Source organism: Gobius niger (assembly GCF_951799975.1).
Source record: "Gobius niger genome assembly, chromosome: 24".
NCBI lineage: Eukaryota > Metazoa > Chordata > Actinopteri > Gobiiformes > Gobiidae > Gobius > Gobius niger.
In genome coordinates this window covers 5,013,469-5,037,298 of record NC_136875.1, presented here as the reverse complement: position 1 = coordinate 5,037,298, position 23,830 = coordinate 5,013,469, and the positions used below count along the sequence as shown (strand labels likewise).

General features: G+C 42.4%; 1 protein-coding gene across 1 annotated transcript in view; it reads left to right on the top strand.

Moving 5' to 3' along the window:
- LOC306982442 (plexin-A1-like) overlaps positions 1-23,830 on the top strand; it is a 240,913-nt gene that overhangs the window by 103,241 nt on the left and 113,842 nt on the right. Inside the window, exon 4 of the mRNA XM_079582377.1 lies at positions 23,291-23,431. Coding sequence (XP_079438503.1) covers positions 23,291-23,431 — 141 coding nt within the window. The remainder of the gene's footprint in view (positions 1-23,290; positions 23,432-23,830) is intronic.

The following is a 23,830-nucleotide window of genomic DNA, read 5'->3' as shown; positions in this document are numbered from 1 at the left end:
TCTAAGGGAAAAAGCGCCGCGTCGGCTCAAACCATAAACTTCTACTTCTGGCTTTAATTAGCTGCTGTTGATTTCTCCGCCTCGCTGTCGGCCGTCCAGAGCAGCCGCGGCAGACGCACCGGCAAGATAGGAAATCCATAGTTTCATTACGGCCCCTGCGTGACCGATGGGGGGGGGGGGGGGGGGGGTGGTGTTGGGAGGAGGCCCGGCGACGGCGGCCCCGCTGGGGATCCAAAATGGCGGCTGTTAGCGGCGCAGCGGAGCGCGGAGAGGTCAGGGCTGTGGAGACCGGGAGGAAAAGCGAGGAAGTCTTAAAGTTCAGGCGATGGGGGGGCTGCTGGGTGCGTTTTAAGAGATCAGCGTGCCGGATGCCCTCCCAGACGAAATGCCGCGGATAATGGGCCGCGTCGCTCAAAGGAATGATCAGGGAAAAACGGTCAAATGTCAGATCAACAGATGCATTTTCGCTCAAGCGCCTGGGATTTGCTGTAAACCCTCGTACGTAAAGTGAGAGCTTATCAGACTTTTCTTATGCAGGGCGTGGGAACTTCCTTTTTTGAAAATGAATTTCAAAACTGCATTCTTATTCTTATTCTCACGCAACGTTGAAGATTGAATTGGACATTGCTTTGAAAGTCGGCCTCCATTATCGATACACTGACGTTTTTCGAAGTTTTGGGCCAAGCTTGTTGACCGGTATATTGATGTCGTTCTGTAGGTTTTCCAGGATCATTATAATCCAGAGATTTCAGATAACCAATAGGAAATATCAACAGGAGCCAAATCAGGCAAGTGCGCAGGCCAGTTTACGTCCCCTATCTGGAAGATCAAAAAATACATTGAAACTAGGGATGGACCGATACCACATGCTTGTACTCATACTCGTACTCATGAGGTCCCGATACCAGAAACCGACACCATTTGACAAGTAAATACAATAATCCACATAGAGCTGACTTTATCACAGACTGCGCTCTCTAAATCAGAGTCTGTGCTGGATTTAACCAGAGCTTAATGTTGTTAGCGCTGCAGCGTCTGCAGTGTTTACAACATACAGGCTAACGTTGCTAACGTTGCTAACTCGCGGCTAACAGTTTTGGCCACTCTGACGCCGTTTTATGCCCAGGGGTTTATTCATCTGAAAAACTAACCCCGCGACTAAAAAGTCCTCAGAAAATCCAACTTAAAGACATACAGCATGTTTATATTGAGGGAAAATTTGCTGCAGCAGAACAATGAAAACGCTGTAGCTACTCGCTAAGTTACTACAAACACACAAGAAAATCCACAGGAGCTGAAGTAAAGACGAAAAGAGACCATTTAAGTAACATCTCAATACTATTGTTAAATAAAAATACATACATGAATAAAGCTCAGGCATTGGGAGGTTATGGACATGGGCTTTTCTGTCTATGATGGACAGTGCTTATAAATTATATTAAATTATATTGAATGAAAATAAAAATAAATAAATAAATGTCATCAGCACAATTCTAATATACCTGCTCTTAAATGTGTCGCCTACTTTACTTAAGGAAATGTACATGAATAAATTTACTAATTACAAACCAATCTGCTGTGAAAAAAGTAAGAATGTTGAAGAAAGTGCCTTGTACTCGTATCGGTATTCGGTATCGGCGAGTACTTAAATCCAAGTACTCGTATCGGTTTTAGAAAAAGTGGTATCGGTGCATCCCTAATCGAAACCATCTTGAATGGAAGAAGATGGAGTTCATCATGAAAGATTGTTTGACTCATTTGACATTTCCTGGTTGTAAACGGTCCTCGTCGGTCATGTCTTTCTTTTGGACGCATTCCCCATTTCTCTGAAGGCATCCACTCACAATCAAGTCCATTTGCGATCAGGAACACTGAGAATTTCGAAGTGACGAGTTTCCACGCCCCACCCTATACACTGCGTTCCAAATTATTATGCAAATTGTATTTTTGTGTCAAAAAGGTAAAAAAAAACAAAAAAACATCACCATCCATGAGGAAGAGCTGTGCTTTCCCGAACAAGATCTTCTTCATCATGACAACGCACCATGCCCTGCTGTAAAGAAAACCTCTGCATCACTGGCTGCTATGGGCATAAAAGGATAGAAACTCATGATGTGGACCCCCTCCTCCCCTGACCTCAACCCTGTTGAGAACCTTTGGAGCCTCAACGAAACAACTTCTATGAGGGTGGGAGGCAGTTTTCATCCAAACAGCAGCTCTGGGAGGCTATTCTGGCATCCTGCAAAGAAATCCAAGCAGAAACTCTACAAAAACTCACAAGTTTAATGGATTTAAGAATTTTGAAAATATAACTTGACCTGTTGAGATGTTTTTGATTGAAATAGCTTTTGATTTCAGTAAATATGACCTCCTAATGCTGCAAATTCAACACATTTTCAGTTAGTCACAAGCTTTAAAATATATAACAGCAGATTTTGAGGTTTTTACTGTATTTATTTTTGAAAAAAACACTGTTATCACTGGGAGATTTTTCAGTTAAAGACCTGAAAATTATGCTGACTCTCATTTGAGTTGACGATTTAGAAAATCTTCGAAAAATGTCATTTGCATAATAATTTGGAACGCAGCGTATGTATTTTTTTCCTATTTTACATTTCTTTTTTGGGGGAAAATACAGACAGAAAGCGACGAAACGGTCTCCACATTTTGATCCATCTTCCCTCCGCCAGACTGTTGGCTCACGGCTGGCTCTTGTTGCATCATTTCCCCCGCTGTCCCGCTCTCCCGCTGCATTTGTTTGTTATAGTAATGGCCCCGGGAGGTTTTGGAGTCGACGGCAGAAGCCCCAGAGACATGTGCGCTGTTGTCTCCACCAACAATCACCATCCAGCATGTTTTTATCCGCCTTTGTGTTTGTAAAAATGAATCCAAAGTCTTTACACCCGCATGTTTCACGGAACAACCTGCCTGACCCGATATCGCGAAAGACAAAAATCCCATCAGGCATCAAGAGACTTTGGCAAAAACTGTGATCCGGCAGTAGAAGATGGTCACAGCATTTGTTGAAAAGTTTTCCAGCCCTAGTTAGGGCTGTGCAATTAATCGAAATTCGATTACGATTTCGATTACAACAGTAAACGATTACAAAATTAGCATAATCGCAAAAAATCGATTATAATTTTTTTTTTCAATTGTTTTCTTTTTTTCTTTTTTCAAATTTTTTTTTCAAATTTTTTTTTTCAAATATTTAATTTTGGGATTTTTCTCACTTTTTTGCTGGATTTTTGTCTTTTTTTTCTGCTGGATTTTCTTAATTTTTTTGATGGAATTTTTGTCTTTTTTTGATGGATTTTTGTCACTTTTTTGATGGATTTTTGTCACTTTTTTGATGGATTTTTGTCACTTTTTTGATGGATTTTCGTATTTTTTCTGCTGGATTTTTGTCATTTTTTTGCTGGATTTTTGTCATTTTTTTGCTGGATTTTAGTCTTTTTTTTAATGGATTTTTGTCTTTTTTTTAATGGATTTTTGTCACTTTTTTGATAGATTTTTCGTATTTTTTCTGCTGGATTTTTGTCATTTTTTTGCTGGATTTTTGTCATTTTTTTGCTGGATTTTTGTCATTTTTTTGCTGGATTTTTGTCTTTTTTTTAATGGATTTTTGTCATTTTTTTGCTGGATTTTTGTCTTTTTTTGCTGGATTTTTGTCTTTTTTTGCTGGATTTTTGTAATTTTTTTTGCTGGATTTTTGTCTTTTTTTGCTGGCTTTTTGTAATTTTTTTTGCTGGATTTTTGTCATTTTTTGGCTGGATTTTTGTCATTTTTTTGCTGGATTTTTGTCTTTTTTTATGGATTTTTGTCATTTTTTTGCTGGATTTTTGTCTTTTTTTTATGGATTTTTGTCATTTTTTTGCTGGATTTTTGTCTTTTTTTTGATGGATTTTTTAAAGGCAACAAATAATCGTTTGAATAATCGCGATTTCAATTATGACAAAAATAATCGTGATTATTATTTTTTCAATAATCGAGCAGCCCTAGCCCTAGTGTCCCTAGACCGTCGGAATGATCGGATACGATGGACCGGAGACATAATGGATTCAGTATAAACAAGGGGTAAAGTACACGAGATTTGAGACTTCAAAAGGAAACAAACTCCAAAAAATGGATGGAACAGGAATACTCTGTCCTAGTTTCCTTAAAAAAGAGAAATGTTGATAGCAGTTTCTCGTTTTTGATGATTAAATTTAACCCTCCGGTTGAGGCCTAGTTTTGATCGCTCAAACGTGTTGATTGCTTGTTTTTGCCGGAGTGTTCGCGCTGATATGAAAGAAATCGATGTGTAAATTGAGGGCACTGCTCTGTACAACGTTGGATAATTGAGCCCAGCTGGTGGGTCGCTCCACAAAGGACCGATTCGTGAAGAACGAGGAGGAACACCGGAGACGAGGAGCTGCGAACCGTCCCGTCGAAATACACTGCTTTGCTTGCTCTTGGTGTTTCCGTTTCCAATTCGAGCAATTTCGAAAGGAAGGTGGAGATGTTGCTGGTGTTTGGAGCAGTTCCGTTCTCTCTCTCTCTCAAAAAAAAAGACCACAAGGAAACACTGTATCTGCATGGAAATGTCAAATCTCGTGAATCCAAACAGGGCGTTCCTTTGTTGCCGTGACGCAATCGATTTCTTCTGATCTGATGGAGCTTAATTTCTGTTTGATCTGGAACCTTCCCTTTTGAGAGAATGTGACTTTTTATCTTGAAGTAGGTCCATCTCTTCCTCCGTCACATGGTAATGGGTGTGACCTTTTCGTTTCTGATCTCGCCGTCACCCTCACATTCGATCTTTTACTCGCCTTCTACTTCAATTGTGCTCGTTTCATTTCTCTAGTCCTGGTTTGATCCTGGTTTTGCCTTGGTTTGGCTCTGGTTTAGCTCCTGGTTTAGTTCTAAATCCCTTTAAATTCCTTGGTTTATCGAGTCTGAACATGGACTTGCTTTCGTCCACGTTTAGACCAGATTTAGTCCCGTTTGGTTCTTGTTTAGACCCGGGCTGCGTCTAAGTGATTCCAGCTGAGTGCTTGGAAACACTTCAAGGCTGCAGTGGACAAACACGGTGACGCTTTTTTTCTTTTGCTTTTTACTGGAAATGACCTAACCTTGAGGGGAAAACAAGTCAATTAAAACCTTGTTATGTTTTGTGTGGACCAGTAATCATGAGCTCCTCCAGTTCTCAGATGCACGGGTCGCATGTGGGGAAAATAAACGGATTTGGCACACTTTGGCCTATGTTGTCTAAACGTGGTGGGCGTTATCCCAGAATAATGTGACGCTTGTGACCATGTGGTAGAAAGTAACATTCACACGTTTGTCAAATTTCACAATTATCGGAGAAAATACAGAGAGTTTCTGCATCCCTGACTGTCTATATCGGGGTGCCCAAACTTTTTGTCTCCTGTGGGTCGTGGGCCCGATAATGTCAAGTGTGAAACGCATATAATTGCATAAAATAAGTTACTTTATTTATTTTGTCAGTATATATTAGCATTTGAGTTTACCTACGCAAATAACATGCTACATTAAAACAAACGTTAACTATGGCAAAATCCTAGTTTCAGTTGAACATTTGCTAACTCAAAGAAAATGTCACATTAGATTATTTTGAAAGCATAAATTATTTTCATAACTCCATTTTTAACATGTACCTTTGTTGATGTCAACGACCTTTGCAATAAAAGTTGGAAAACTGGGAAAGTTGATGCTACAACACTCTGTGATTGATAAACACCAAGACACCACCACAGTGTTTCCTTAAAGGAACAGGCCACCATTTTTACATACTGAGATATGTTCTTACCTTACTTTAGCCGAGTTAATATATCCCCGTCTGGTCTTTGTCCGTGCGCTCTGCCAGGCAAACGGAGCACATACGCAGCCTCTCCCACATGTCATATAGCTCCAAAAGAGCTCACGATAGAAGCTACCAAGCTCTTCCATGTGTTCCCTATTTAAATAAAGTTACGTGAAGTGTTTTCATGCGAAGTATATTTACACAGAAATGTAACGTGTCGATTTTATAAGCAGATAAAAAGGGACTATATTGTGAGGCGTAATGATACGAGGAGCAAAACGTCCGCGCAGTAACTCCTAAAGACTTCCCCGCTCACTTCCGTCAATAACCTTTAGGAGTTAAAGTGAGGTAAGAGCATATCTCAGTATGTAAAAACGGTGGCCTATTCCTTTAACTTTGCGAAAGGAGTGAAACAGCGCCTCCAATTTCACGCTGGTGGACAAAAAGTGTACTGCATCCATATTTACCATTGAGAATGAATGGGAGAGAGTTAGAATCAGTGTTGTTTTTGGCAGCCCTTTTAGTTTTAGTCTTAGTCTTTTGGACGAAAATGCTTTTAGGTTTAGTCACATTTTAGACATTTCAAAATGTGATCCCCAAAGATTTAATTTTCGTCATCGTTACGTTATCGTCATTAAAAAAAGGGGCGTCAACGAAAAGATATCGTTTTCGTCTTCGTTGACGAAAACAACACTGGTTAGAATCAACCAAATGTGGCACAAAAGTAGGTCACCCTCTGGCCAGCGAAATTGTTCCTATGCGCCATATTTGGCCCGCGGGCCCACTTTGGGCACCCCTGGTCTATATGTTCAGCGTTCGCACAAAAGAAATTGAACATTTTGCCTAAGTTTTCTTTATCCTTTTACTCTTTTCCTTTGATGCTTGAGGATGAGCGTTCCACAGTGAAGGCGGGAATTGGTCGGATGCGTCTGAGGACAGCTCTGAACCACTTTTCTGCCAAACACTGGATTCAAAATCACACTTATATCCCCCTCCAGTCCCTGTTTCTGTTACAGTGATCCTTTCTTTCTGGCTGGAGTTTCCAACTTGGCGCTTGGCACACGGCTCACTATTAGATCATTACCCAGCCCTTCCTCTCCCCTCCCTCTCCTCCCCCTCGCCGGGTCCCACGAGTAAACCTACAAAGTGTGTTTTAACTCCAGACAGACAGTGCGCCATCTGCATCGTTTTTTTTTTTTTTTTTGGTGAACACACAGAAATGCGTCTAATTAGGCTTTTTAATTGTCTCCTCTATCAAACTGAGCTCCCGCTGCTATCTAAGTGCTATCCGTCGACGTCTCACTGAGCCTGGCTGTGACAGTGCGTCGGAGCCCTCGCTGTCGGCGGCTTTTGGGTTTGAAAACTCCCCCTCCCGGGCCGCGCGGAACCTTGTCGAGCTGTCGTGGATGTACTCACAGTTCAAAACGTGATTCAGTGTTCGCGTCATTGTGTCACGGAGGCGGTTTTTGGATACTGCTTTACGGTAAAACACATCATGTCCTGCCTTTACTGACCCCCGTGGCCCGAACAGGAAGTGGGCAGGAAGGAGCGTGACAAAAGACGGGAAGTCCTTGGAGCTGGATGACTTTCCATTCCGAAACGAAGGCGGCCGTGCGTGGAGGCGGATGAGATGAGGACGCTTTAGTGGTTAGGCCTGTGATAAAGGGATATTACGCAGCGCTTTAGAGGGAAACGCTTGTTCAGGCCTGGGTCCTTGTCTTGGCTCATTCTCTTGTCCTCGTTTTGACTTGGTTCATGTCCTGGTTTATCCTATGAGTATTTCCTCATCCATTAAGACAATTGAAGTTCAGTAGAAATTGGCGTAGAAATCCTAAAGTGAAATGAAGCGTCTCAGATTATGAATAATCCGGATGTTTTTTTTTGCTCAAGACAGAGCGAAATAGTGCTCAAGACAGAGCGAGTCAAAACCAGACTTAAAAATAGTGCTCAAGACAGAGCGAGTCAAAACAAGACTAAAAAATAGTGCTCAAGACAGAGCGAGTCAAGACAAGACTTAAAAATAGTGCTCAAGACAGAGCGAGTCAAGACAAGACTTAAAAATAGTGCTCAAGACAGAGCGAGTCAAAACCAGACTTAAAAATAGTGCTCAAGACAGAGCGAGTCAAGACAAGACTTAAAAATAGTGCTCAAGACAGAGCGAGTCAAGACAAGACTTAAAAATAGTGCTCAAGACAGAGTGAAATAGTGCTCAAGACGGAGCGAGTCAAAACAAGACTTAAAAATAGTGCTCAAGACAGAGTGAAATAGTGCTCAAGACGGAGCGAGTCAAAACAAGACTTAAAAATAGTGCTCAAGACAGTGAAATAGTGCTCAAGACAGAGCGAGTCAAAACAAGACTTAAAAATAGCGCTCAAGACAGAGTGAAATAGTGCTCAAGACAGAGCGAGTCAAAACCAGACTTAAAAATAGTGCTCAAGACAGAGTGAAATAGTGCTCAAGACAAAGCGAGTCAAAACAAGACTTAAAAATAGCGCTCAAGACAGAGTGAAATAGTGCTCAAGACAGAGCGAATCTAAACAAGACTTAAAAATACATATAACTGAAAGTATTTTATCTACACTCTTGCCTCTTACTGTAATTGATTAGTTCTATGTTGATGTTTTTATTGATTGTATTTGTTTTCCTATATTTATGCAACTGTGAAGCACTTTGAATTGCCTTGTGTACGAATTGTGCTCTACAAATAAACTTGCCTTGCCTTGCTGCTGTCAACCATCAACCACTTTTGGGTGGTGTCGAAGCCTGGTTAGAAATCATTCCACAAAGTGCAGACCTTTGAAGATTTGACGGGAATTCCTGTTTAATTGTGAGCTGTGAGCTAAATACTAAATCATTTTGAGTTTGGTTTTCTTCTGCTTCTGAAGGTTGGATACACCCAGATGCTAAAGCTCCTTTATTACATTGTCAGTAATGTAGAAACTACATATTATAGGGACTGCCTTTCCCTAAACTCCGTTTCAATGGAGATAAGATGCAAATAAAGGAAAGCTTAAGCTGTTTTGCTAACCAAAGTACGCATTTGTCGGAACAGGCTTTCCCCATGTATTGTGGTTTATTCAAAAACTCCCCAAAACATTGATACTAATATATCAACAAAGTAAAAGCATACATTTAAACTTGGTTCTATTATTCAAATTTTTTTGCTAAAAATATAGACAATTTAATTAAAATTCCTGACGTAATAATAATCTTACAATCTGACTATGCCAAACGACGTGTAATGAATAGAAATGTGTGTGTTTTCATGTCTGGATGATCGTTTAGAATCTCTTTTGTATTCTGAACACGAGCGGTGCTCTGCAAATAAGGCTGACTTGGCTCACTTCCAGTTTTGTGACAAAAAATGAGTGTCAACAGTGTCAGAAAAATGGATTTCAGTTTCAGTTCTGTCGTGAGATTCTTGCGGCCCCAGTTCTCGGGCAGGAGTGTGAGCTCTCGCCTCACTCGCCCCGCTCTTACGTAACAGTCTGCAGGTGGGGGCATTGGGGCACTTATTTTTAGCACCATAGAACCACTCTTTCTGCCAGACCCCGTGAAGCAAATGTCAATAATTGAACACTTGGTCCATTTAGGGACTGGAGAAAGTGGAGGGAACTGAACCATGTTTCAGCCAAAGAGCGGAACGTTCAAGGCAGCAAACAGTTCATGAGAAACCCACGTCTTTGAGCTTAGTGGACACGTGCATAATTAGGGCTTAGAAAGTTAGTCTTTATCATTGTGTCTCTACTGTCTTCATATCACTTTTAGTTTGTTTACGTTGTTCTTTTTTCCCATGGTAAGACAGCATTTACACACGAGCTAAAGGAAACCAAATTGGAGCAAATTGACCTTTCGTAAAACCCCACCCCAAAACAGCCATTGTCCAATCATACCCCATAGCATTCTCTGGATCTCCTTACATAGAAACTAGTGAAGCTCGTCTGTTTTTTTCCCTTTCAAGACGATCCAAAAAAGCGCCTGCTAGCTTTAAAGCCAAGCTGATTCTCGTTTACTGCGCGTCTTGTCGTTTTCCAAGAGTTTCATGAGCTGCTGTAGCTTAACATTGTCACAAAAAGGCTGTTTCTACCGCCGGAATATGAACTTATTTATCACATAAATAAAGTCAAATGTAAATCGGGCCCATATGGATATTTTCTCACAGCAGATTGTTCAGTAGAAGTGAAAAAACGGCAGTTGTAGCAAGCGCTAGCTAACCGTTAGCATTAGCCCGATGCTAACATGTAGCATCATGTTAGCATTCTCCGTTTTTCATGTATTTATGGGCTGTTGAACCACTTTGCTTCTCCCCATGTCTTTGTATCATTATTTAGTAGAAACTATATTCATAATTCAGCATTTGTTACAGTAGTTTTTTAATAATTAGAGAAAATTTACATTTTTTCAAAATTGTTTTCCCCCTTAACTGTTTTCAAAAATGACCATATATGGGCGATTCCAGAGATGCCATCTGTATCTATGTTACCTTGGCTGAATAAGAGCCACAGCCATGGGGGAGACAGAGCTACTGCAGCCAGTAGCAGGGCCGCTAAGCTAGCTCATTTAACAATAGGCAAAGGCAAGTTCATTTGAGCACAAGTCATACACAAGGCAATTGCTTCACAGTTGCATAAAAGTAAGACATTTACATAAAAATGAATTAGTAATATGAATGCTTATGTTTCTCAAGGCTGGATTAACATACGAGAATTTACTCGGTAGAGCAAGGACACTTTTTACTTGAATTTACTTAAGAAGTGGCTACAGATGGCATCTCGTCATAGAAGGGGGCGTGGCTTCACCGAGGGGGAAAATAGTATCTTTAGAGAAACACAATTTTCCCTCTTTTTAGCCATTTTCTGGTGGAATATCAACTTATTTATCACACAAATAAAGTCAAGTGTAAATCGGGCCCATATGGATGTTTTGTCACAGCAGATTGTTCAGTAGAAGTGAAAAAACGGCAGTTGTAGCAAGCGCTAGCTAACCGTTAGCATTAGCCCGATGCTAACATGTAGCATCAAGTTAGCATTCTCCGTTATTCATGTATTTATGGGCTGTTGAACCACTTTGCTCCTCCCCATGTCTTTGTATCTTTATTTAGTAGAAACTATATTCATAATTCAGCGTGTGTTGCTGTAGTTTTTGAATAATTAGAGATTCCAGGTTATGTGCAATTCCAGAGATGCCGTCTGTATCTATAGGCCGGAAAATGACGGTGCGCTTTTTCCAGTAGTGTTAGCATTTTTATCAAACTGACTCAAATTCAACATAAAGAACCTTTTATTCAAGCAATTTTAAGTGATTGATCTCATTTAAGATGGTCGTTTTCCAGTGTGGTCCAGCTCTAGGGTCTTTGGGATCTCTTGGAGACTCAGGGTATCTCGCCAAACAGAGTGTGTAAACGACTGTGAGGCGTGGAAGCTTCGGGGCTCCATGGTTCGCCGCATCGTTGGGCGAAACTGTCCAGTCCTCGTTCTATAGAGTCCAGACTCAGACCAGGTTTAGACTACAGAGCCAGGGACTTTCCTCGTTTTTTTTCTGCTGAGCAAGTGTCTGGAAAAGTGAGAGGAGGAAGCACCTGAAACAGAGGGCCTCGTTCCAAAACCGCGCTGGAAGAAGCAGACTTTCTATGACGCGTGTTTGGAGAACGGTTCACTGAAGGGAATCCATTCAATCGTCAAACCCGGACATTACTATTGGAATATTTCACGTAAAAAAATATGGACTCGCATTGAACAACATAAATGGAGGTTTAGGAGGAGGATAGCAGTACAATTAAAACGGTAAATAATGAATAAAATGGTATCAATAAGAGCCAGTGTCTAATAAACCGTAGAGATGGACGAGTCAACCGTTAGAGATGCCGATACTGATGGTCGTTTGATTATCTACCGATATCCGATACCAAGTGATTTTCTTAAAAGTGGCTTGCTGTGGTGAAAATGCTAATGGTTCTTTCTTTCTCCATCGGTCAGTAAAGTCTTATCTTTTCTTTTTTTTCATTACATATGAGTCATCAATCAGATCTATTAAGAAACTGAAGGAAAATCTCCAAACAAAGATCACTTGACTTTTCTGAACTAAATATCTTCATCGCTCCAGCTGTGGACTGTATCATTGTATGACTTTAGATGAGCCAACCATCGTTTCGCTCCCGGCCTTGATGAGTTGGCGTTAGCATTAGCGTGCTGCTACTAGCTGCAGCATTATGCGCGACCATCAAAAGTACATTTACAGAGGTCAGAGATGTGCCGTTCATGACCGAGAGGTTCTTGTGAACGTATCTTTAAAGGAATAAGTCATCATTTTTTCATACTGTGATATGTTCTTACCTGAGCTTAGACGAGTTGATGTGTATCTGTCTGGTCTTTGTGCGTGACCGTGGAAGAGTGTGGTCGCTTCTAACTTCAGCCATATTTGGAGCTATAGGAATATACTGGGAGAGGCCAAATGTTAACATCTTTGGTCGTTTTGCGTGACTGAGGGCACACAGTTCTTCCAGACTGAGATATGTTCTTACCTGAGCTTAGACTGTTTGGAGCCATAGGAATGTACTGGGAGTTGTTAGCATTTAGCCTCTCCCAGTATATTCCTATGGCTCCAAACGGGTGTGAAGTTTGAAGCAACCAAACTCTTCCACGGTCACACACAAAGACCAGACAGGGACGCATCAACTCGTCTAAGCTCAGGTAAGGACATATCTCAGTCTGGAAGAACGTTGGCCGGTTCCTTTAAGGTGAACAATTTGAACGGGATCTCACTTGCGAGGCTGAATTCTACCCAGAACTCCCTTAAACGAACACAAGGATCAGCCCAACAACAGAGCGGGCGACACAAGTGACAGCTTTTCTGCACTTGAGTCGAAGCTAAATGCACTGAAAATGATTTGCCAGACAGTTGAAGACTCTTTTTTATTAGCTGTGTCACAAAATTTGATTCACAAACACGTTTCAAAGCGCACATATCAGTCTCATAGTCATTTTAGATTATGTAAGTTAAAGTGCGCCTTTTACCGCTCGCGTCAGTAGATGCTGTGAGTTATCTGGCTGGCGTTATTAAAGATTTATATTAAAAAGAGACAGTCATTTTGGAATACAATGATCCCGAGGATTTGTCTCCCAGTAAAGAGCCATAAATCACGAGTCGGAGATTAAACGTAGCGCAGTGAGTGTATTCTCCAGGTTCAGAGCTTCACAATGAGGTACAGCATGTCCATATTCACTTATATTTATTGAAATATTTGGGATTTGCTCCGATATCCAATACTAGAATCGGATCGGTGCATCGTCTAGCACCTCAAGGTGTGGTTCCCATGAACAACTTTCCCATCGTGTCAACTTCTGTCTGTAACTGTTCCATTCAGTGTTCATTTCGTCGACTAAAATATTTAGTCTTAATTTTAGTCAAAGTGATATTTTTGTCGACTAAAATTGGACAAAAACTAAATTAAAAGTTTCTCATGAGACTAAAACATGACTAAAATGTCCAGATATTTTAGTCGACTAAAATAAGACTAAATAAAAATGAAAAGGAGAGACTAAAATCAGCCAACCTTCTATTGAGCGTCTGAAAGAGCCTCAGATCATGTAAATTCACTGCCAAATGATCAGGTTTGTGCTTTATTCATGTGGGAGAGGCTCCATTGAGTCGAGGACCTGGATTAAATATGATTATAATGAATATTATAAATGCAAAGTCGACTAAATTAGTCTTTAATTTCGTCGACTAAATTGACATGCAAATTTAGTCGACCAAAACTAGACTAAAATTGAAACTTTTTTTTTTTTTTTTTACTAAATCTCGAAAATTAAACTACATTTTAATCATGGTCACACCGCCTTTGCGATGCCCAATCCCGTCAGACCTTGGAAGCTAAGCAGGGAAGGGCCTGGTCGGTACTTGGATGGGAGACCGTTTAGTAACACCAGGAAGCCTAGAGCAGGGCTTCTCAATCTGGGGGTCGCGAGACAAATGTTGGGGGTCGCCAGAGCATAAAGATAAAATATATATTTTAATATTATTATTATGGTGTCGTAGCAAACATGCTGTTTTACCAGTGTGCCATTATTTGTTCTAAATTTAATTCATTTTTGTTTTAGCCATTGTTTTATAGGTTAACCTCTTAACCCCCGTCTGAACCGAGAGGATCTTTTTCACATTTGTCACATTTTTGTCATTTTTTGTCATTTTTTTGTCATTTTTTTGTCACATTTCCATCCTTGTTTTCGTCTCAGTTTTGTTGCTATTTTCACACCCTTTTCCCCAGAAGCTTTTGGACTGGGGTAAAGCCAAACTGGAGAAAATGTGCTCGGTTCAGGTGGGAGTTAAAGGGGTTAATGTCCCTGTTTTTCCCATGGTCTGACCCGGGTGGGGGTCACGATCCTAATTAACTGTTATAATGGGGGTCGCGGCTCCGAAAGTTTGAGAACCACTGGCCTAGAGAGGGAGGGGCCGATGGCGCAGACTGGTTGACTCGCTACAATAGTATCTTACCACCACCAAGTATGGAGTGAATGAATAATGCAATGTAAAGCGTCTTTGAGTGTCCAGACAAGCGCTATATAAAACCGATGCATTATTATTATTATTATTAAAAGACTAAGACTAAAACTAAAATAAAATATGTCGTCAAAATGAACGCTGGTTCCATTTGAACGTGTCGGATTCTCTCCTGGGGAAACCAAATCTTCCTCGGCTTCCCTAAATTGCCGGTAAAAATAGACGCAGCAGTTGGTTTGTTTGTTGGTTTGTTGTGCAGATATATAAAAATAAAAGCCTTTCACTAACTGAAGCGCTGAGGTCTGCGGGGACAGAGCCAGGATTAGGTCAGACATGAGAGGAATGTTTTCCCTCTGCTGCAGAAACCGCCCAGCCGACACATCCACAGGCTCTCACCGGGGCGCTCACAAAGCTCCACATTTCACTCTGCACTTCTTCAGGAAATGGTGAAATTACCAAGAATTAATCCACCGTAACCAGATCAGAAGGTAGAATCGAAACGGTCCCGAACACATTCTGTTTTCGCTGGAAATGTTTGTGTAAATTGGTGAGCTTGGGAGGAGCTGCTGTTCTCTTCACTCCGGCAGTAAACTTGTTTTGCAGGAGTCCGCCTCGTCCTTCGGTCTCATTAAAAGCGCACTCACGGACTGCAGTAAAGCGCTGCAAACCGCTGAAAAGCCGTTTTTAAACCCCGCGCCTCTCTCCCAGACGGCGTTAGAGCTCGTCTGTCAGCGCCAGTCCGAGCTTCCTATTGTCGCTGTGTTTTTAAAGGCGTCATTTGGAAACATTTAGGAGCGGTGGTTGAAGGTTTTTTTTTCTTTCTTTTTTTGTTGCTTTGCCTTTTGTTTGTCTGGAGCTGCGGTCTGTGGCTTCGGGGCCTGTTTTTTCTTTTTTTGCAGCTGTGAAGAAAAAAAACCTCGGAGGCGGATTAGGAAATGTGTCAAAAACAAAACGGCAACGGGGAAAGGGAGCTTCACCACGGAGATAATCAGCCAAACATTTTTACCAATCACCAATAAAGTCGAGCCAAAACCGGGTCCATGTGGATGTTTTCTCACAGCAAATTGTTCAGTAAAAGTGAAAAAAACACACCCGTTGCTAATGTTAGCATGTGTAGCATGAAGCTAACGTTCCTGGTTAGCATTGTCTGTTTCTTAAAGGAACAGGCCACCGTTTTTCCGTACTGAGACATGTTCTTACCTAGGCTTAGACGAGTTGATGCGTACCTGTGTGGTCTTTAAGTGTGCGCTCAGTCATGCAAAAAGACCAAAGATGTTGCTAGCATTTAGCCTCTCCCCCTTTCCTCTATGGGGCCAACCGGGGGGCGTCTACCGCAGCTACTCTGGCTGCTTCGAGCATGACCTTATATGGGCTGTTCCAAAGATCTCCGGAATCGCCCATATATGGTCATGTTTAAAAACAGTTAAGGGGGGAAACATTTTTGAAAAAATTTATACTTTCTCTAATTATTCAAAAACTACTGTAACAAACGCTGAAATATGAACATAGTTTTCTACTAAATAATGATACAAAGACATGGGGAGGAGCAAAGTGGTTCAACAGCCCATAAATACATGAATAACGGAGAATGCTAACTTGATGCTACATGTTAGCATCGGGCTAATGCTAACGGTTAGCTAGCGCTTGCTACAACTGCCGTTTTTTCACTTCTACTGAACAATCTGCTGTGAGAAAATATCCATATGGGCCCGATTTACACTTGACTCTATTTGTATGTGATAAATAGGTTCATATTCCACCAGAAAATGGTTAAAAAGAGTGAAAAATTGTGGTTCTCTAAAGATTCTTTTTTCCCCCTCGGCGAAGCCACGCCCCCCCTCTATGACGAGATGCCGTCTGTATCTATATCAATGAGAAATGAGTGAGTCAGAATTCTATGGAACTTTATGTCCCACTATGTCATTACCTTAATAATAAAAATAAGTTCCTTAAAGTGCTGCTTCACTGAAATAAAACTATGATTATTGCTTACAACAGATGAGTTTCATCTACGTCGTCATTACAAAAGCAATCATGTGCACTTTAATCCTGGCTCTTGGTGGTGGAGTGGGTTTGGAGGTTGGGCTGAAAGTATAAATTGTCCTTTTTCCTTGTGAACAGAAAAGTGAGCGGAAACAGGACGCTGGCTCCACCACGTTCTGACTCAGCGTTACTGAAGTCCTGTGTGAGACGTGTGAGGACAGTCTCTCCTCTTCATCTTCCTCTGTGAACGAGTCCATTAGCAGCGCCGAGAGTCGCGAAATCCCCGTCTCCTCACCCCCGGCCCGGCAATTATGAGGCGAAAATGAGCCGAGTGGTGATCCTGTCTCCAGCCTCTCAGTGGGGGGTTGTGGGTCGGACTCCCAATCTCTTTGATAGGTGAACGAGGCGGCCTCCTAGGGTGCCATCTGGTGGAGGAGTGCCGACTTGCGCTTATTTTTTTTTTAAAGAGGGGGTATTATGCTTTTTTCAGTCCCATAGCACCAGTCTATATCACACTACAATGGTGACCAAACCTTCTGTTGGTCTGTAAATGCAGTAAATTAGAATAACTGCCTTGTATAAAATGTCTCTCTCAAAATGGCTGTAGTGAATGTCTTGAAATAGGCCTCTGTCTCTTTAAGAACCTCTGAGCCTTTCCGACACGCCCCCTCCACACGCTGTCTGTGGCATCAGTGGGGAGGGGGTTCTGCTGAGGAGCAGTGGTTGGTTACTCGGCTGGTGACGAAAGCTCGGAGGCGTGTCCAGGAGGTGGGGGCGTTCCTAGGAGGACTCAGGCAAACCTATCCCTAAAATGGCCGCCATCAGAGTTTTTACAGATTACTCAAAAACACGTGAATGTGCCAAGGCAACACTTCAGCCATGTTTTTAATGAGGGAGTGACAGAATAACATGATGTAAAGCTTGAAAAAGTCGATTTTGAATAATACCTCCCCTTTAACCAATGAGGTCCATGCCCCACCATCTGCAACAGTGTTGACTTTCAGACATACGTTTGGAACAGAAAGTGAGGTAGACTTGGAGTTCTGAATCGGAAACGCGAGATTTCTAGCCTTCCTGATCCTCGTGCTCCTCTGGGGACCTGTGGAACAGCGTGGTGAAAATGTGTTTAATTTTCATCAGAAGTGGAGGCTCCATTTGCAACGATTCACGAGTGCACATTACGCTGGTTCACACAATTAACTTGGACCAAATTTTTTCAGATGGCTTTTTGCCTTCTGCCTTGTTCTAATGGCATTTGAAGCATCTGGACCAACAATGAGTCCAGAGTCAACTGCTGCACATTTAGGGCTGGCCCACTTTTTCACTATTTTGGCAACGAGGCCGTCGTGATAATTACTATATAAACGTATCACTTCATAAGTAAAACGAAAAACAAGTTGACAAATGCTGCATGTGCTTAAACACTGAAGAATGAACCCCCCTCACTGAGCTGAGCATGTGCCGCTCTGTCTGTGCGGAGAACCAGACCCACAAACACATGGTCCTGGGAAGAAGCTCCAAACACTTGATGCCAAGTCTTTCTTCTGCGAGAACCACGAGCATCTCACCCGCCGCTCAGTCCACTTCTGTGAAAGTTCATTCCTTGAAGGTCATCATCGACAGACAGAGGCATCGCTCTTATTAAATACAATCTGTGCCAATCCAAGACCTAAAGCAACGTTTGCTCCGCTCAAAGAGAACAAAGTCATTGATTATGGTGATTTAATGTTCTTACATGTACAAGTACAGGAGACTGGGAGGGATTATTTTGACCTACTTAGCTTTGTATCGTTCAAGTTTCTGTTTCCTGTGAAAGTTGCACATTATAGACGCGGTGGCGCAGCGGTTAGCGCTCGTGCCTCACAGCTCGAAGGTCCCAGGTTCGATTCCCACCTGGACGGGGCCTTTCTGTGTGGAGTTTGCATGTTCTCCCCATGTCTGAGTAGGTTAGTGCTAGGTTATAAAAACATGTACAGTAGGTGAATCCTCCAGCCAGGTGTTTCTGACCACCAGCCTGGCCCCACATCATGGAGATGGTCCCCGAGCGCCGGCCCATGCTGGCAGCTCACTGAGAACTAATTTCTCTACAGAGATTAATACAGTATAACTTAACTTATTAGCTCGGTCTAGAACAGGGGTGTCAAACTCATTTTGGGTCGCGGGCCGCATATAATAGAGAAAATGTTTCCAATAAATGAATAATAATGAGCTGTGATTTGGTCAAAGCCCCAACTTGACTGTAGCTTCATTAATAACAACGGCTCACACTTGAATTGCACTTTACAAGCCTGTGTCACAAGGTCCTCAAAGTACAGTAGTCGTTATTCATTCACTTGGTGTTGGTAAGCTGTTATTGAAGCCTTGGGGCAGACTGTCCATTTACAACATGGCTATAATGTGTTGTTCATATCCTGAGCTCTTATTATGTCAGTGCTGGACACATGTGGAACTCTTTCCTTTTTTTGTATTTAATGCCCCCTAGTGGCTAGAATGAGCATTCTGGTTTAAAAATTCATAACTCCGCACAGGAGTGGGCTAGAGACTTTTTTTTTTTTTGAGACATACTCTGGAATGTACGCTCTACAGGACAGGGTCCGGATTGGGCCGCATGTTTGACACCCCTGGTCTAGAACAGTGATGAGTGTGAAAAAGTGTGCCACCCTTTACTTAAGTCTTATTGGCTCAACATTTGGTGCAAATGTTCAAAATGTCAATAGCAACAAGGCAAAATGTAAAAAAATAACTTTTGTTCATGCAATCATGTTGTGAACCGCCCTATTGCACATGTTCTGATTTAAAACATGAATACCGTAAATGCTCTAATATAGACCGGGGCCTTTATTTACTCAAGGGCATCTAGAACCAGGCCTTTATTGGAACCAGGCCACAATTAGAGACAGGCCTTTATTTCTATTTGTTCTGTTCTTAAAAAGGACGACCAGGAAAACGAAGAAAAACGAGATTTGTGTCCATTTGAACCTAAAACATTGCAAACCCTCTCCCAGCGGCTGGAACATTGACGCCTTTTATTTTGTCGGGACAACAGGAAGTGTTTCGTTGCTGTTAGCGGAGCTTTGACATCGATGTCACTGCAGGTTTCTGTTTCGTTTTTACCGCGGGCCGGATTATTTGTTGTTATCTTGTGTAAAAGGCGAGTTTAGACAGAGCGTTTGTGTTTGTGATCGATCATGAGACTGACCCGAGAGAAGACGAGACGCTCGCGCTGATGGGAGGAGTTATTTTGAGGCGTGGGACTGACCTGCACACGGAGCAGCTGGACGTGCTTTGAGGACGCGATGGTGACTTTATGAAAACCCTGGAGGGTCACACAATATTTGTTGCCCTGTTTCTACAAATAGTCACAGGAGGTTTGAAAAGTGTCAAAGTTACGCTGGGATCAGCTCCTCGCCAGCGTCCCCCTCGGCCCGGGTTCCCGTTTGTTTACTTCCTGCACGTGAGTTTTCATTTACACCAGTATGAGACAAATTCCTAACATGGGGATGTTTCTACCGCTAGTTTTAGAGACCGGCTTTAATTTGCCTCCGCCAGCCGCGAACCCGGCCTCTGTTAGAGACCCGGCCACTAATGGAATACAGGCCAGTATTAGAGAATTTATGGTAAATACATGATAATGATCAGAATCAAATTAAACTAGGCTTTTCCATTTCCAAAGTTTGTCTAAAAGGACATGACGTGGCCAAAGACACACATGTATAAACACACATGTATAAACACACGTGTATAAAAGCTGCTGGTGCTACAGGATAACTGATCAGATATAAATCGATTTAAATGATTGACTTTTGCCGTTGAGGGTCAGCCCTTGATCGAGCTCTGCACTCGCGCTTCTCAAATGTTTCTTCCACATTTAGTTTAATTTGTCCTTTTTAAGACGCCCACATCCTTCACCTCGCCCATTTGAAAGGATTACACCCTGAATAATTCATGTCTGCAAAATCTGCTTAAATTCCGAAACGTGTCCAAAAATAGCGTCGCGTGCGGAGCGCAGACGAAGTGCGGCGGTAATTGGATTTGATACTCGAACATTATTTCTTGAAGCACGCCGTTGATGGATGGGGCCGGCGGAAGGGAGCTCGTAGCTAATCCTTTGTGAAATATAAAAATAGATTTCTTTGTGCGAACGGTGTTTTAATGGCGGCGCGTCAATGATGGACGACAGAACCACCAGGCGATTGATTTTCAGTAAAAGGTAATGGTCGGATCCTGAGATATTAATAAAATAAATGACTCCCGGCCGTCTCCTCTAAGGGCCTGGACTTCGATTTCACGAATCCGCCAGAAGTTTGTGCGTTGTGTAAGGCCAAAGCCATCAGGCCGGCGTGGCAACTTTTCCAATAATCCACAATTTCCTCCACAACTATTCCTTAACTCTGCAACTTCTGCACAACTTAAGTGAGTTTCTGATCAGTTAAATCAATTTTATTCATATTTGTGCGTAGGAAGTGGTGTCCATGCATATTTCTGATCATTGCTTATTTCATAGGGATGAATGGGGTAGGTAATGAGTATACCTTAGAGACAGGTTAATGTGGTAAATAACTGTTCTAGCTGGTGATTTTCAATGGAGTACCTGAGTGGGTCGAGGCTATCATAGAAATAAAAAGGAGAAGTAGAGTTTGATCCTAATGTATGGGGTCAGTTAACAAGTCGGCTCGTCCGAGAGACGTGTGACCGCCCTGGCCGTCCCGGAGGCCCGATCTGTCCGGAAGTTCTAAATATGGGCATAAACACGATACTTATTGTTTTAAACATTATTTTTAATTATAACGTTGAGTACGGTGATTTTAATTGATGACAAGAATACTTTTTTTTGTATTGCTAGCATTAGCGTCGGCAGCGAACGCCCAGACGCGTTCAAGTGACTAGGTGAAATGTGAACATTTAAAGGGACTATACAGAGTTTAAAAATGCTAAAATGATGTATTTTCCTCCCCCTACATGTTCCAACAATGTCCTAATGTGTAGAATGAGCTCAGACCTGTTCACCACAACTGCCTCTAAAATCCTGCACTGTCACTCAAAAAGAAGTGCTGTCATGCACGAGCTTAATATAGAAGCTGCAGTTACACGTATGACCTGAGGTGGCAGTAGTGAGTATAAAAGGGCTAACTTGCATCTTGCCCTTTTAAGGAGCTCACAATCAATGCACAAGTCTTTCTTTTTGCTCTTTTTTGCCTTCTCTGTCCTCTTTGGGATATATCTGTGCTCACCACAATGTGAGAAAAATGCATTTTTTACAATTTCCCTCAGGAGAAACGATAAATCAGTGAATATACACTCCATATTGTAAATATTGCATAATTTATTTGTTTCCAGGTGAGAGCAAACTGACCCAAAACATTAAAATGGAGAAACATATTTAATTTTAGTTTTAAAATAACTTTATTTTCGATTTTTTAAATCATTAACTCCTCTTAATTCTGAGCCTATGCTGCGCGTTCATGTTATATTTCTTGTTTCCTCGATCTTACTCTTGCATATCACTTTTAGGGCTTCAATTTACCCTTCCTGAAGCAAGTTCGCCATTTTATACTCACCACTGCCACCTCAGGTCATACGTGTAACTGCACCTTCTATATTAAGCTCGTGCGACGGCACTTCTTTCTGAGTTTTGACAGTGCAGGATTTTAGAGGCAGTTGTGGCGAACAGGTCTGAGCTCATTCTACACATTAGGACATGGCTGGAACACGGAGGGAGAGGAAAATACATCATTTAAATGTTTTTAAACTCCATGTAGTCCCTTTAAATAGTAATTGGCAACATCATCAAACATTCGCATTTCAACCATTGAACTATATTTCACCTATAGTCACTTGAATGCCTCCAGGCGCTGCATAGAACCTCCGGACGGATCGTGCCTCCGGGATGGCCAAGGTAGTGACGAGACCTTTCAGAATCTGCTAGCCTGCTCAATGTATTTTTCCTATAGCCGTTAGCACTAGCCACCAGTCATAGCAAATGAACCATCTAGGTGCTTTTCAGCTGTTGACAACCATCGTTTACATTTAGAGCAAAGCCTAGTTAGCCATCTAAAGTAGAATCTCCAAGGGTCTGTACATTCATTCATGATTTCTGAGAACTTTATAACAAGTTTTGCTACTCTCAAACCATTGGCGCAAATAACAATAGTGCCGTGGCGTAAATAGTATTACTGGTAGCATTGTTAGCATTGTTAGCATAATGGCAACATGACGCTAATGTTGTGGTAGCATGGCTAAAAGTGTAGCAACAGGAACGTTGTAAACTAGACGAAATGCAGGAGCTTGGTCGATCTATGGTTCCGTTCCCGTCCTAGTCGCTCCCGTGATGTTGTGTTTTGGGGCAAGACACTTCACTTATCGCGCTTCACTTCTCTCTCACAGCAGTAATTACCCACCCCCACCCCCCTCCTCTCCCCTCATCACCTCTGATCCTCCCCTCTGTTGTCTCTGTGGAGTCCCTCTTCACCGGGGCCCCACACACAGACAGCCTGGGGGCCCCTCACCTCACAGTCAGGAATGTGCCTAGTGCTATTGAACTCCATTAGAGTCCACTCGACACAGTTGAGACAGGGAGGGAGGGGTCTGCCTGTTCTTCCTCCGTCCCCCCCCCCCCCCCCCCCTCCTTTACAACAGGTGTCTTCCAGCGGTGTCTTTGAATATCTAGTATTATTTTCCCCCTTGTTCACCTGCAGTGTCTGGCCTGAGCTGCTCTCTCTTCATCTCCTCTCTGTGTTAAAGCCGGAGTGAGCCATCTGTAACTGGAACAGATCTTTGTTCTGGGATCATTACCCACAAAATCACCGCCATATTTCTACTGTCTGCGCGGCTTCTCTTCTCGCTCTTTCTTTCTCCCTCTGTTGCCACGCTGAAAAAGCAGACGATGGATCTTGTTAAGAACGTCCGTCCCTAAAATGTGGTGTTTGGCTGATTGTGCGTGTGACTCTTCTTCTCGCTCTGTCTGGCAGTTTGTGTTTTTGACCTGAGCCCCTCTCGTCTCCGCAGCTCCTGGTGAACTCGGTGAGCCCGTCCCGCCCGGCGCTGCTGTACGAGAAGGTGATGGTGAGCAGCGGCGGCAGCGCTCTCCTGCGAGACCTGCTGTTCAGCCCCGACAAGCAGCACCTGTACACGCTCACGGACAGACAGGTGAGATGAGCCTCCCGACGACAGCGTTCTTTTGAGCTGCTGTTCAGTTGATCTTTGAGCATCAGAGAGGCCACTGTTATGCAAAGTGAAGGCCACGTGCTAACTATGGGGTCACTAAAAGGTCAAATACACATTAATAATAATAAAAAAATTACATAAAAGTTCCATAATGCACCTTTTAAAGCTGCTTCATTTTGTGGCCCTGAATGCATCACTAGATGCGTCACCTTCGCAAATAGTGAGCTAGCTTTGTCCCGCAGAAGCAGATGAGCGCCACACCTCCCCCGCCTCGCCCTAGCACACCCCTCACCATGTAAACACAACAAGCAGAAGCCAAAACAGGTAGCGGCTAATACAGAGTTTAGCATTAGCGGATAAGGCAGTGAAAGTTTAGCACTA